The sequence below is a fragment of the Nyctereutes procyonoides genome, unplaced genomic scaffold, assembly GCF_905146905.1.
Source record: "Nyctereutes procyonoides isolate TBG_1078 unplaced genomic scaffold, NYPRO_anot_genome, whole genome shotgun sequence".
NCBI lineage: Eukaryota > Metazoa > Chordata > Mammalia > Carnivora > Canidae > Nyctereutes > Nyctereutes procyonoides.
In genome coordinates this window covers 79,859,090-79,874,635 of record NW_026575140.1, presented here as the reverse complement: position 1 = coordinate 79,874,635, position 15,546 = coordinate 79,859,090, and the positions used below count along the sequence as shown (strand labels likewise).

The 15,546-nt window shown below is 45.1% G+C and overlaps 1 protein-coding gene across 1 annotated transcript; it reads right to left on the bottom strand.

Moving 5' to 3' along the window:
* Nucleotides 1–986: 986 nt before the first annotated feature.
* On the bottom strand, nucleotides 987–12,100 carry TBRG1 (transforming growth factor beta regulator 1). The gene is made up of 9 exons (XM_055306420.1): nucleotides 11,742–12,100; nucleotides 9,766–9,836; nucleotides 8,889–9,121; nucleotides 8,173–8,309; nucleotides 7,728–7,874; nucleotides 2,890–2,987; nucleotides 2,527–2,637; nucleotides 1,974–2,116; nucleotides 987–1,312 (listed from the first exon to the last, which is right to left on the bottom strand). Exons 1-9 carry the CDS (start codon nucleotides 11,889–11,891, stop codon nucleotides 1,167–1,169), a joined length of 1,236 nt encoding a protein of 411 aa, XP_055162395.1. The 5' UTR covers nucleotides 11,892–12,100; the 3' UTR covers nucleotides 987–1,166.
* Between the last annotated feature and the right edge of the window lie 3,446 nt (nucleotides 12,101–15,546).

The following is a 15,546-nucleotide window of genomic DNA, read 5'->3' as shown; positions in this document are numbered from 1 at the left end:
ACATACACAGCAAACAAAGGAAAACATGGAAGCATTAACAGCTTTGAGTAATCCCTTTTATACCCCAGGTTTGCCGTTATCCAAATTTTATATGCTTTTTGTACTGTAAAAGCTACACAAACTTATAAAAAGTCTATAGTTAAGAGTCAGAAAGTTAATAGCAGTTACTTTCGTTTCTGGTATTTCCGTGGCCAATGTGGCTGTCTGCCCCCTCCCTCCGCTGATGCACCTACTCCTAGGAAACAAGAACCCCCTTGTTGTCCCCAGTCAGCAGTTAGGAAATGCAGCGCAGTGACAACTGTCACCACACTTTCCCCGTTCTTCCCCCTCTGGGGGGATCCCTTCCATTGCTTCCTTCCATCTGGCCCTGGTACCTGGTAGGACAGACAGTGAGGGCAGCCCACGTGGTACTGCCAGTGGTCCGGGTCGGGCGAGGTAGTAAGCCTCTCCCTCAGTGCCCTAAGCAGGGCCAGCACATTCGGTTGCATCGAACACCAGTCACATTACTGCCCGGCTAGTGAAGTGACCAGGCGAGTCTGCCCTGCAGGATGGGAGCCGCCCCCCCATCACGCTGGATCTGGTATTATGTGGACTCAAGGTATTCGGCTACAAGCATGTTCTCAGATAAGGAATGGCAAAGGGGATAGACAGGATTACAGAGGACTTTCTGATTCCCTTGAAGGATGACGTGTGATGATAAAGATAAACGGTGTGCCTTGGCCGGGCCTCTCCAGCTTGGGGATAAGCAGCACTGGACTGGGATCGTACAGACGTGAAAAAAAAGCAGGTGCTTGGGTGGCAGGGGCTGGGACGTCGTTCCTGGAGCTAGGGTCAGAATCCGGGTGGAGGGCTGTTAGACTCCCGCCTCTCCCTTCTGAGTCCGCAGCCCTCTCGCACTCTGGCTTATAGAACACTTAAGTTTACTCTACCTCAGGCAGAGCTAAGAAAAAAAAAAAAGATCCCGATTATAAGAAGATGAAAATAAGCAGATTTGTAAAGAGAAATTTATTGCTAAAAATAAAGCAGCTGCAGTTTTTCCCGGGGAATACTGTCGGCACAGGAATGTCCACGACAATGTGTTAATTGTCTCCTTCACTCCCGAACTGCTGTCTTCTTCCACATTTGGAGTCTTAAGTTAAATGATGTGGGAAGTGACCCCTTCCTGGTCAGTCTGAAGACTGCGTTGGGCTACACTGTGACAGAGAGTTCAGGTGCTGTAGGTGAGTGTCCGCCAGGGGTTCGTGCGCCAGGAACATGGGCTGGTAAGAGGACACGAAGGGTGTGGGCTGAAGCTCTGGAAGGTCCAAGGATCCTGGAGAAGAACATTCCTTCAGTTCCACTGCTGCCTGGGAATCTCAGGGGACTGATCAGACGCATGTAGTACGTCCTTACAATTCCTAAGACCCTTACAAATCTGCCAGCTGAATTTTGCCCTCGTCTGATAAGACAGGACAGAACTTTGTAAGAAAATCGTGGCCAAAACAGAGTAAGTGACTTGGCTAGGGTTATATGTTAGAGAGTGAGAATTTTAATTCTATTATTTCCAGTCCAGGGCTCTCCCTTTATGACTCAGTGCCAGACTCCCTGATCATTCCACACTTCTGTGGCCGGGAATCCACTGACCATAGGTGGGACCAAGGCCATGACCTGGTCCCCTTCACTTCATTTGAAATTTTAGTCCTGCACCGTGAACGCTCCCCTGGAGCTCCGTGTGGTCGTATTTAGGTTAGAAAATGAGAAAGCTGAACTTCTCCGGGGGCCCTGCCTTAGCCTGATGGCAGCTGCTCGCTGTGACTGCCGCCAGCACTGCCGGAGAGCTTGGTGGGGCAGCCCATCCTTGAGCCTGGGACTCTGCCGTTGGGGCGGTGGAAGTTTCTATCACTTACTGGCCAGCTATCTGGATTACTCAACTCTGGAGAGCAGGGGGCGGCCTAAAAAACAATTTTCAAGCCGGAAAGGTAAAATGAAGCTACCTTGCAGGATGGGACCAACATGATCTTCACCAAATGCCTGTCTGTGAAAGGCTTCAAAGCTTATAGTTGGATCATCCTCTGGCAGTCCTTGGGGCGGCGGCCCATCTCCAGGTCTCCACACATCAAATTTCACCCACTGGTAACTGCGAGATCAAAGGGTATCGTTATCAAGAGCTGTCTGTTAGTTGTAACGACCTGTTCTTACTTCCAGATCAGGTATTTCCTCCCATAGATATATCTAAAAATCATATTAACAAAGAAACTAAGAGAAGACAGGTGCCTTTAGGGACATGTCATTCTGCAGGACATCCCAACCCTTCTGCTCTCATGGTACTCACAGAAAATGGTAATTCTAGTACAGTGGGGTACTGGCTCCTGCTCACTTGAGGCCAAGGGGACTAATACTGAGGTGCGCCGGCTGGGAGCAAGCATGCTTTGCACATAGAAGCAGCTCAGTAAGTGTAAGAATAAGCAATGCAGTAACTGTCAGCTTAGGTCCCTGACCCACTCATCACAGGACTTCTCTCAAGGGAATGGATTTGACCAAACTTACTTGATGCATTTTCGAGCTCCTGGACAACTCTGGATCAAGTTGTGAATAGTTGGATGAGAAAACCCAAAAAAGTCAGCTCCAGATGGAAGCAGGTTGGGCATTAGTTTTCCCCTAAAAAGGAGAGGGAGGATTTGTAGTTTACAAGTTTAGAGGGAGATGAGAAAGGTTCAGGAATGGAATGTGGGTATGAGTGCAGAGAACAAACTTTCTTGACTTGGATACTCTGGAGAAATCCAAAGGATTTCTGGTAAGAAATCTAAAGGATACAGGAGAGCGCTCTATAAATATAGGATTTCCGTACATTTAAAACAAAGTCTCACTCTACAAGTGATCTATTCAGACTGTCTTCGAGTTTCAACTTACATAGCAGCACTTATGGTCTTGAGCAGTTCTGCATGACAGGCATCTGCAGAAGAGGTGACAATGGCATTCTGAGGGTCATCTTCAGGAACAATTTCAAACTGAGAAAGACCAAAGGGCAATGAGATCAACCATGAAGGAGGAAATAGTAGAAAGACCTATTACTCCTACAACTACTACTTCACTCTAGATCTTGAAGCTGATGTATATGATACTAGAAGGTGGGCACAATTTCCTAGAGGGCTGTTAAAAATTCAGTCCAAGAAAACAAAGTCCTTTGATTGTTTTGGTGCAATACACCTTACTTGACTGCTCTCCACAAGTGAACACTTAATTTGTTACTACTTTTCCTATCCACTTACTTATATCTGTAAGTACAAATGATTTTTATTTTTTATTTTTTAAAAAAGACATTATTTGACAGACAGAGAGAGAACACAAGCAGGGAAGTAGGAGGCAGAGGGAGAGGGAGAAGCAGGCTCCCCACGAGCATGCAGCCCGATGCGAGGCTCAATCTCAGGACCTGAGATCATGACCTGAGCAGAAGGCAAACACTAAGTGACTAAGCCAGCCAGGCCCCCCCTACTTTTTTATTTTTAAAGGTTTATTAAAGAGAGAGAGAATCAGTGGGGGGAGAGGCAGAAGGAGAGAGAGAAAGAGAAGCAGACTCCTTGCTGAGGGGGAGCCTGACTCAGGGCTCCATCTCATGACCCTGAGCTGAGATCATGACCTAAGCCGAAATCAACAGTTGGATGCTCAACTGACTGAGCCACCCAGGTGCCCCACAAATGGTATTTTAGAAATATATGAGATCAAATAACATCATGTAATCTTAGGCTAACTCTAATGTTTAGGAGGAACACAGGCCATTTTGTGTGTATGTATATATATATATATATATATATACACACACACACACAAATATATATAAACCCTTTAATCAAAACTATACTAATACTGAGGAATTTCTGCCAAGGAAGTATTTTTATAACATATATTTTCTAGCCATCTTAATTCCTTGGCCAGTTTTCTACAAGTTTAATGAATTTTTGTGAAGAAAATATTTCTGTAACAAGTTCTATTTAGCCAATTAAGTTCCTTGACTAGTGATCTATAAAGTTTGGTTAAACAGTATCCATTTTCCCAAAGAAAAATACAGATGGCTAACAGACATGAAAAGATGCTCAATATCACTCATTATTTAGGGACATACAAGTAAAAACTACAATAAGATATCACTTTATACCTGTCAGGATAGCTTTTAAAATTAACAACACAGGAAACAACAGAAAAAAGTACAGAGTTTCTTCAAAAAGTTTGAAAAAAAAAAAAAAAAGAAAAAAAGAACTACCCTGTGACCCAGCAATTACACTACTAGGTATTCACGCAAAGGATACAAAACATAGTGATTTAAAGGTATAAATACACTGATATTTATAGCAGCATTATCTACAATAGCCAAATTATGGAAAGAGCCTAAATGTCCAGAGACTGATGGATAAAGAAAAAGAATAAACTCTTGCCATTTGCAATGACATGGACAGAGCTACAATGTACCATACTAAGTGAAATAAGTCAGAGAAAGACAAATAACGTGATTTCACTCATACCTGGAATTTAAGAAACAGAACAGATGAACACAGGGTGAAATAAAGAAAGGCAAATCATAGAACCGACTCTTAACTAGAGGGAACAAAGAGGGCTGCTAGAGGGATGCAGGCAAGGGGTGGGCTAGATGGGGGATGGGGAGTCAGAGGGGCACTTGTGAGGAGCACTGGGTACTTCATGGAACTGAAGAATCACTACATTCTACTCCTGAAACTAACATCACACTGTATGTTAACTGAAATTTAAACTTAAGAAAAACCAAAGGAAAACCAAAACAGTATCTAGTTTTTAAAAAATGTTTACTTTAACCAAATTATTCCAAACAGAATTAATTTCTTTTCTGTATATTTTCAAACTATCATGTGCATTAATCATTTTTTAGAATCCCAAATCTAGTCTCCTGAATATGGTTTTTGCGGCAGTTTTTGCTGCAGTTTTCACTTCAATTTTACTGTGTCAAATCTTAGAGCTCTTTCTTTCCTTTCTAAGATTTTATTTATTTATTCATGAGAGACACACAGAAAGAGAGAATGGCAGAGACACAGGCAGAGGGAGAAGCAGGCTCCCATGGGGAGCCTGAAGCAGGACTCGATCCCAGGACCTCGGGATCATGCCCTGAGCCAAAGGCAGACACTCAACCACTGAGCCACCCAGGTGTCCCCTTAGAGCTCTTTCAGTTTTGTCAATAATCATTATCTTGTGAGTTTTAGTCAGCAGTTTTGTTACTTCAACCAATGACCTACCCTGCAAATTGAAGACACTTAATGGTTTGTGTCTACTTCTCAGCCATGCATGAAAAAAACACAGACAGTTTTCTTTGGTTATTCCAGGGCTGCTCTCTTGTTTGGTATTGGTCACTTTGATGCCAATCTTTTATACTGTATGCACTATACTATTTTGCACAAAGAGCAAATAAAAGGCCACAATCTACTATTTTGGTCTTGGAGAGCTTTCCCTGTTTGTATGTATAACTCTACTTCATTCTTTTAACTGCTACATAATATACACGAGGTGGATAAATCTTAATTTTTATCTATTCTCCTACTGATGCATATTTCAGCTATTCCTATTTTCTTGCCATTGCATACATGCCATTATGTATAGTTAAGTAATATAACTTATATATTAACTCTTTTACTAGCATTTGCACATTTCTCTAGGAAATACTTGAATACTTAGCAGTATCCTGGGTCAAAGGACACACATATTAAATTTGTCAGTACTGCCCACTTGCCTTCCAAAAGACTGAAAATTTTCACTTGTACTAATGCATACTTGTTTTCCTATATCCTGGCCAACACTAAATATTACGGATCTCTCTCTTGTTTGCCTAGGAGAAAAATAGAACCTTTAAAAAAAAAAAGAATTTATTTACTCATGAGAGACACAGAGAGAGAGGCAGAGACATAGGCAGAGGGAGAAGCAGGCCTCATGCAAACAAAGAGCCTGATGTGGGACTCAATCGCAGGACTCTGGGATCACACCCTGAGCCAAAGGCAGAGGCTCAACTGCTAAGCCACCCAGGCGTCCCCAAATAGGGCCTTTTTATTTATATTTCCCTAATTGTTAATGAGGTCTGTTCTTACAAACCATCTGGCACTGTTTCTATGAAATACCTGTTCTGATTGTTTTTTTGCATTTTACCAGAGGAACACTTTATCTGGATATTAATCCACAGTTATATATTTTCTTCCTGTTTTTTTGCTTGAGTTTTAATTTATCAGGTCTTTTGTCATTCATATTTTTTATGGTCAAATATGTTACTATTTTCCTTTATGACGTCTACATTTCATGCCCTACTAAAGAAAAGCTTTCACCTCACTTTAAAATTATAAAAATATTTTTCTATATTTCTTTTTTTTTTTTTTAATTTTTATTTATTTATGATAGTCACAGAGAGAGAGAGAGAGGCAGAGACATAGGAAGAGGGAGAAGCAGGCTCCATGCACTGGGAGCCCGACGTGGGATTCGATCCCGGGTCTCCAGGATCGCGCCCTGGGTCAAAGGCAGGCGCTAAACCACTGCGCCACCCAGGGATCCCATATTTTTCTATATTTCTGTTAACATATAGTATGAAACATTCTATAAAGCTAAAGTAATTAAAAGTCCTGTTAGCATTTATAGAGATGAAAAAGAATCATCTGGAAGCATACTGAAATATTATATGCATTATATGCACACTAGAGATTACTTCATGTTAGTTGGAAAAAGAACTAAATTTCATGATGTACCTGAAAATAATGTCTAGAGAGGTTAATAAGCTTTAAAAATAAAAGGGGGGGGAAACTTAAAATCCCACAAACTTTTCAGAAATATTTCAGCAGTTTGTCTTTGAGGAAATTAAGAATCAGCTTGTCATTATCCATTACAATCTTATTAGAATTTTGATTACATTTGCAGTGAATTTATAAATTTGTTATAAACATGGGCTATTGCTACAAGGATTCTTTCTCTGTAGTTAGAACACTTTCTAAACAGAACTCCTGCAGTGGCCAGGTCATCTAAACAGTCACCTGCATCTAACAACGCTCTAACCAGGAGAGGCGCGCTGCAGTATTATCCACATGCATCAGGCTGACTCTCAGCTTCTGCTCAAAGGTTCCCCTCCTTGCCTTTACTTCCTTCCACCCAACTTTCTGGTGATCTGTAACATCAGACATTGAAGCCTGGAGCTTCGAAAATGGTCTATTTTTTTCCTAATGATCAGAGGTGATGGGTGGGGAAAATGAGCTGCCTTGAATTGGTAGCAGTGGGAAGGATGAACAAAGGTATTTAACAAAACTAAGGTTCACATCTTCCAGGTCCTTAAGAGCGTGTTCAACCAGAAACCAATAGGTACACCCCCATCTTTGCTACCCCCATCCTGGTCCTCTGAAATGGCAGAGTATCAAATTAGTCTTTCCTGTATATAGGCTTGTTTAGCCTCACACAGTTACCATAGCAACAGTACAAGCAGCAGGGTTCAAAGGAAAGGTCGTCACTATGAGAGCCAGACAGATATAGATCCGAATACCAGCTCAAGCACTTATTAGCAAATGTCTGATTTAGAGCTAATTGCTTTTCTGCATCTTGGGGTTACTCAAATGGTGACTGTACGGTATGTGCTTAAGTGTCAAAACAGGTAATACCTATAAGTGGCTGTCACAGAGAAGGTTCTCAAAAAAAAAAAAAAAAACAAAAAAACCCAAAAAAACAAAGAAAAGAAAAACAGTGGTCATAAGGAGAGTGGGTACCTGAGGCTGCATGCCACCATCCTTGATCTGACAGGTATACAGACACTTTTGGTCTGGGCACTTCACGCTGGCATATATTCGAGTACTGCAGTAGCCCACAGGGTAGATGGCGCTCTCATCATGGAAGCCAGGTCGGTCGGTGATGATCTAGAAGAGAGATTCCCCAAATCTGCGACTAAGGTCGCTGGAGAATTCAGAAGTCCAGTGTACTGTGTGTAGTAGCCCTTGAGACCATTTTGGGGTTGCAAAGAATGACTTGAATCAGAGAGAGAAAGTGTGTAGGCTGGGCAGTAGACAAAACTGACCTGGTTTCCTAGGGACTGGAGGTTTTCTGGGATTGGTCTGGATCAGCAAGGGACTCCGGCTAATGGGAATGGGGAGGGAAGGCTCAACCCCATTCCCGTATTTCTGATTCTCCTCTCTATGTATCGCTGGTCTCACTCACCTCCCCCAGGCTATATACTGTTAGACCCCCCAGTCCGATGGGGAACACAGGCCGTCCCGAGGGATCCAGGGCAATGGGCTGAACCAGCTTGCGAGCACCTCCCTCCATTTTCTTTTTCTTGGATGTTTTCTTCAGAACTGAAACGCAAATCTGGGGTCACCCACTTTAGGTCCCTCCCAATGCTCAGGGGAAGGGAAAAATTGACACGTGAATGCTAAGAGCCATAAGCCAATCCTGGTTCTATATACTCCCTGAATGGGCACAGGGGGCTTTTCCCCAAAAGCCCAGAGTATCTTTCTAACCCACCCACCTGGCAGTGGCTAATTTTAACATTAGTGCTGAGGACCTAAAAGGCTTGCACTTTTTAAGGCCTCTTACTTTATTTAACAGATCAGAAATTTCCCAAGCCATCCGTGTGCTCAAGAGGCCACCTAGCCCATTTCCCTGCCTCTAGGGAAGACTGAACTGAAGGCATCCCAGAGACCTGGAAGTGTGGGAGCAGGGGGGAGGCCCTTAGCCTGCCCTCTTCATTTTAGCCAGGTCTGTCTAGAATTCCTTCACCCAAAGTAGCTCTGATATACTTGCTTTCTGAGGGCTAGGAGAGCTGCTTAAGGACCAGATGAGAGTTTGAGTATATCTGTGGTCATGTTAGTACCAGTTCTTTGCCAACAGTCATTGGGCCACTGGGGCAACTGATATCCTCTCCCCCAAGGTACCTTCCAGTTTGTTGTTCTCTTTGCCTTTTTCTTTTTTCTCCTTCTTGGATTTCTTCCCAAATGGTTCCTCAGCCCCAGTGCTGGGCCCAGAAATGGACCCAGTTCCCTGTATAGTTCCCACAGTGCTGGCCACACCATAAGTCAGGGGCAAACTGGAGCTGTGGGAAGGAGCTGCAGCCTGTACTTCCCCTTCAGTTAGAGCCTGAAGCTGGAGGAGCTTCTTTAGCAAATACCTGAGGTTGGGAAGGAGAAGGAGCAGAGGAATGAATTTCTGTTTGATATCAGTTCAATATTTTACTCAAGTGCTGGAAAAGCCAGAATTATACACAAAGATTATCACACTCATAAAAATAAAGTTCTTCTTGGACCCAGGGAATAATGAAGCTCCAGAGGACAATATGTCAAGGAGCCATACAGAGGACTGTAGCTTATCTCTCTTGCATCTAGAGTGTTCCTCTACCTGGATGTTGAAAGGTGTTATGCTTCCAAAAGGCACATACCATGACCTGCTTATGTATATATTTTATATGCAGACTGTGGTCTGCATAGAGTAGTACATACTGAGTATTTATGGAATGAGAGGCAGTTTCTTTTATCCCTTCTCTTTTATAATTGAAGAGTTATAAGAAGATAGCTTATTAGATATGGCAAGAGGGTCCTGTCAGAAAGATGAACAGAGGAGCTGTCTCATCCCCAGGGTCCAACATGACTTGGGTAAATGGGAACCAGTACCAGCGGTTGTGAGTTTCTCTGTACTTGATCAGTAGCCAAGGGGTCGTATAATGCACAAAAATTCTACTGGAAAAAATTTCCAAAACAGTAACACTGTATCAATCACTGAAAACGTGATTTTGAACACAAAATGAAGGCAGCTCACCGTCTTTCTTCTTTTGCTTTAAGAAATTTTTCCTCAAGACGAGCAATTTCATCACAAATAGCAGCATTTTCCTTTAAGAAAAATTTTTGCATAAAATCACATAAAAAGAATAAAAGATCAAAGTATTATGCTAGGAAGAGGAGCTGTATTTCTTTTCTTTTTTTTTTTTTTTTTTTGAGAGAGCTCAAACGAGCTGGGCGGGGGGGGGGGGAAGGGGCTGCGAGAGAGGGAAAGAGCAGAGAATCCTAAGCAGGCTCCATCCCCAGTAAGGAGTCCAACACTGAGCTCAATCTCACCACCTTGAGCTCAAGAGTCGGATGCTTAACCAATTGAGCCACCCAGGCACGCCAAGAGGAGCTATAATTCAAACCAAAATATTCTATATTGCTGGGTGAGCTACTCTACCTTGCAGACAAACTTTTAAAAACATGTACAGGTAAAGGTAGAGTCAAGTTCCACTATGGGCAGGGTAATTATATAACTTACTAAAACTGGGACATGTCTGAATGAAAAGGGGATGCTGGTAATTATTTTGCCAGTACAGTGTAGTAGAACCAGGGTTGCCCTAGGCAAACCAAGACATATGATCACCCTAATTAGGGTAGCCTTTGGCAGAGAAAAGGGCATACTGCTTAAGTTTAATCCTTCCAAATATGAGAAATGTCCATTCCCAAGCGCCTTGACTCTTGGGGAGCTCAATCCTTCCAAATATGAGAAATGTCCATTCCCAAGCGCCTTGACTCTTGGGGAGCTCACAAAACCAATGTAACCCAAAGCATCTCACGCTACATGAACCTTGAAGAGTAGAGCTGGGCAGAACAAAATCAACTGTAATATGCAATATTCTTAAACTTTGTAATCTACTCATGGGTACTCAAGAATCATCTGTCTTTCTGATGCAATCTGTTTGCCAAGCATGAGCTGTAAAGGACACACTCTCCTCTGGATGTTCCCCAGGGGAGACCTCGCACTCTGAATGTTCAAAGCGGCACCCCCTTCTCTCCACAAAGCCTGCTTCGAGTACTGGATGGAACCAACCTCCTTCTGGCAACCTAGACCTTAGGTACCGCTGACTTGTAGGGAGGGCTTAAAAGAAAGGGAATGGCCAATGAAGTACCAAGTCCTCTTCATTCTACTTCCTTCATTTCTCTCCAGAGCGCACAGCAAGTGCTAAATGACTGCTTCCGGAAAGAATGTTTTGATTTCCAAACCTTCCCTTAGGCTTCCCCCAAAAAAGCTGCGAGAATGTTGAAGCTCTTGGTGGAGAGGAGAGGGTAAGGTGGGGGATTCAGACGTGGGAGGCGCGACTGAGGGAGGACTCGGTTCCCGACTTCCCAGCCCGGAGGCAGGCCTGGGCGAGCCGGGATAAACCGTAACACGGACCGGGGCCTGCAGGCCAGCTCGCTCGGTCGGTCGGTAAACTCAGTGCCTCTACAACAGAAGAACAAGCAGAGACACTAGAGAGACTCAAGGTATTAAAAGGTGGCGGGGGTGGGGTGCGGTGGGGGTACATGACTGGAAAGCTTCCCGGGCCTGCTTGGGGCAGGGGTCAGTTGTGTGTATTCAGGGTGCCTGGGAATAAGCTCTGTAGTGGAGGTGGTAGAGAAACCGGGGCCAGTGACCGGGGCAAATCATCTCTTTGGGTTTCAGTGCCTCCCTCTAGGGTCCTCTTGAGAATCCAACGCCTTTCCCAGAGTGTTGCGGTCAGAGGGGCAAGGACCGCCAAGTCCCCGGCACGTCCTCGGGGTGCCGAGCGCTCCACCTTCCTCACGTCAATCTTCACCAACTCCGAAAGGCAGGCAGCGGGCTCGGAAATGACCTAAGGCGTCCGGGGACGCCCGGCGGGCGGGGAGAGCGGGTGTGCGCAAGCCGACCCCGCGGTGCCCGCCGCCCCGCCCGGGGAGCGCCGTGCCGAGACGCGTCGCGAGGGAGAGGAGTGTCGAGGCGGACAAGCGCCGAGCGGCGGTCAGACTCACAAACACGGTGGCTTTGGCCGCTTTGCGCAGCCGCAGGTACTTGAGCCGGTACTTCTCGTTCTGGCTCTTCTTCGGGAGCTTTTTCATCCTGGCCTTGCTGGACGGCAGCGGGGCGCGCGGCGAGGAGGCCGGGCCGCCCAGCAGGCTCATGGTCCGGCCCCGCTACGGGGCCTCCCGGGCGCGGCCGGCATCGGCTCCCAGGCCGAGGAGCGCCAGCTTCGTCTCGTCGGGGCTGCCGGGACCCGGCCTTCCAGGGATCTAGCCTTCCAGAACGTTCCCGAGGCGGACAGCGGCACCAAAACTCCGTCCGCCGCCCTCGGCCCCGGAGCCTCCCCGCACTTCCGCGTCGGGGAGGAAGTGAGCCCTGCCCGGAAGTGATGTAAGGGCGCCGCGGATAACTTCCGGGGCGGCGAGTCTGGGTTGGTCGCGGCTGCGGACGTCTCGGCGGCGGGGCGGCTCTGTGCGTTCCCGGCCCGGGTGTGGGTGTGGCGGGGGCGCCGCGAACCCCGCGGTCTCCCCGGCGCGGGCCTGTCACGCGCTCCGTCCCCGCAAGGGCACACCCGGACCGCGGGGCTTCCTGGTGCAGTCCGCTCCTGAAAGGTTTCCTGAGAGCCGATTAGGCCGTGGTTTTACCAGAATGGAAAAAAAAAAAAGGCTTCTGTTCCTTCAGGTCAGACGCTAATAGGAAAGACAAGATCTAACCACGCAGTTGCTTTTTACAAGATTTTATTTATTCATGAGAAACAGGGAGAGGCAGGCTCCACGCGGGGAGCCGGAAGTGGGACTCGATCCCGCGACCCCAGGTCACGCCCCCAGGGTCACGTGCTCCACCGCTGAGCCCCGCCCCCCGTGTCCTGCTAAACGTGCAGTTTTAAGAACACGAGCACCAAGTGTAGGCACTCTGGATGTTTCCCTGACGAAACCGAAAATAGGTTTCTGCACCTATAACCTGTGTTTATTTAGGGCTAACTTGATAGCGAAGGTGTATCCAAAATCATCACATAAGGGGTGTAGACAATCGTATGGGACGCAGTATTGATCTATTGATCGGTAAAGGCTCAGCTCTGCAAGGCAAAGAGGCTTGTAGTCGTGCTTATTCCAGCGATGCCGCCGAGGAGCTGAAAGCGCCTGCGCCTCGCGGGTTTTCCCGTTTAACGCTCTGTACTGCTCGGAATAATGGGAGCCCATGAGGGTTGTGCGCTGTGAGGTGTTCTGACTGTTGTAAAATAGGATTTCGGTTATGGGTTCAAGATGTAGACCTCTAGAGTTGTATGTGAAGTTAAAGGGAAATATGGACATAGTTAAATCCACGGATTACAGGGGTGGGTTGGGGGGGGGGGAATGTAATGCTAATGGGTATAAGTAACTTAAAGTCAGAGTCCAAAAACAAAAAGAGGTTTTGAATGGGTAATCCAGGTATTTCATTTCTCATAACTGTAAAAATAATGACAGGGTCTGACCAAGTGGTTTTAACACAGAGAAGCCTTATGAAAGTTCTTTTTTGTCCCTCCGTATTGAAAGCTGCCCCTGTTGGACTTAGCGGGGTCTTAATAGAGCAACTCCTCGGGGAGCCAGTGTTTTCACAAACATACTCGAGGCAGCCATAAGAGAATTATTTTTGGAAACGCCAGGCATATGTAAGCCTACAAAACGTACACAATCCTATCTTTGCTAGTATAGACTGGTTCTTGGAACCTGAGAAAAGATAAATTGAGTGATAGGAAGAGATTGTCGTCCCCCCCCCCCCCATCTATTTGCCAATTGCATGATTTGTTTGCTGTCCAGCTGTATTTTGTCCTTGCAGGCTTTGTGATCTGACTTTATTTTCACCATTCCCCTTCATATACCCATATCCTACCTTGTGGGAGGGAAAGCATGACCGCTGCTTTAGTTTTCAAGCTGCTCTGGCCAATGGATTTCAGTGGAATTTGCATTAAGATATTATTTTTTTCTTCATTAGAAACCTTTCCTTTCAATTTGTGAAATGTGTACAAGTTTTAGACATTTAAAAAATACAGTAGGAAGAAGGATTTTAAAAATCCATAATGTTGCAACTTTTGATGTGGGACTATGTGTATTTAATACTTTCATGCATTTTTATGTATTTTAGATAATACAGTGTTGCCTTTTTAAAAAAGATTTTATTTATTTATTTGTGAGACACACCGAGAGGAAGGCAGAGACACAGGCAGAGGGAGAAGCAGGCTCCGTTCAGGGAGCCGGATGTGGGACTCGATCCCAGGACCCCGGGATCACAACGTGAGCCAAAGGCACACACTCAACCATTCAGCCACGCGGGCATCCCCAATGTTTCCTTTTTGTTCACTTACCATCATTATGTTATTTGTTATATATATGTTATGTATATATTTGTTCACTTACCATTATTATACCATTATATTGTCATTTTGTGGTGTTATGACTGCTTTATAAGCATAATTTCCAACAGATGCTTAATATTCCAATAATGGCATAATTTTACACGATTCCTTCCATGTTGTTTGGCTTTTTGGTCGTCAATTGTTGTGAAGTGCATGTTTGTGCACAAAGCTTTTCTTACACAAGATTACTTAGGGGCTGGGTCCCTGTGCTCTAAACAATGTAACATTGTCAAGCAAGGTTCAGTCATTATTCAGAAGAATGTTAATTTAGTGCCCACTATGATGCAACTTTTAGGAAACTGATTAAAGGGGATAAGATAGGCACATAAATGGATGGTATTAATAAAGTGTAATAACTTTTATCTCAGAGGTAGGTATTGAATGATATGGCAGCACATAATTAGAGAACAGGGGAGGAGACAGGGAAGCCTTCTTGAAGAAAATATGGCTGGGCAGACTCTGAAGGAGAGCTAGTGGCCGGCCAGTGAAGAACGGAGGAGGGCATCTTGGGCAGCCGAGACAGCATATTCAAAGGCTCAGCATCATGAGAAGTATGGGAGCAATGCAATATTTCTACTTACCTATATAAGGAAGGCTATAAATGGCCTATACAAAAATTCTCTGAAGAAGTATGTGACCCTAACAAGAAATATCAAATGAGAGGCAACATGGTATTGTGGGCTGAGCAGGGCTATTGAAGTCAGATCGAGGTTCCATTAGGTCCAGACACATGGATGGAAATTAGAAGCTAAGATTGGGTAATGAGACAGAGAAGAGAGGGCAGGGGCTCAACAGCTGTAAGTGGAAGGGGTATAGCATCCCCTGGAGTATTAGAAGCACACCTGGGCCCATTAGGAGTTGTGAAAGAGTCTACAACCCATAATACCAGCCCTTGGCGAAGTGGGTCCCTGGTTTAGATGATGAAAACCACCTTAGCTCCACCCACAGCTGACGCATGGCCTTGTCCTTGTCCTATGCTCTCCTAACCCCCAAGAACAGATAACCAGTCCCTGCATCGTTATCTTCTGGCCTACTCTGCAGGCCACACAGGGTCTAGGCAAGGTCAATGACTTCCACAAAGCAAGCTGGCAAGTTCTTAGGATTTAGGCCACACCACAGGATCTCTGGGGATTTCACATTTTTATTCACTTGGCAGATTGCCCCACATGCCATTTGGGTTAAGCTGAGTGTGATTCTATAAGGGCCTATATAAGGGCCTATATAGGGCCTTATATAGCCCTATAAGGGCCATGGAGTAAATATACCGAGGAGAACCTGCCTCCATACGTAGCCTTTAGAACTTTCTTTCCATGAAGAATATCTAGACTTTTAGTTTAGTTTTAGTTTTGCTTTTCTATCTTCAAAGAATGCTCTAGACCTAATTTTTTAGTTCTTTGACTCTTCAGCTCTAACTTTCAGAGTTG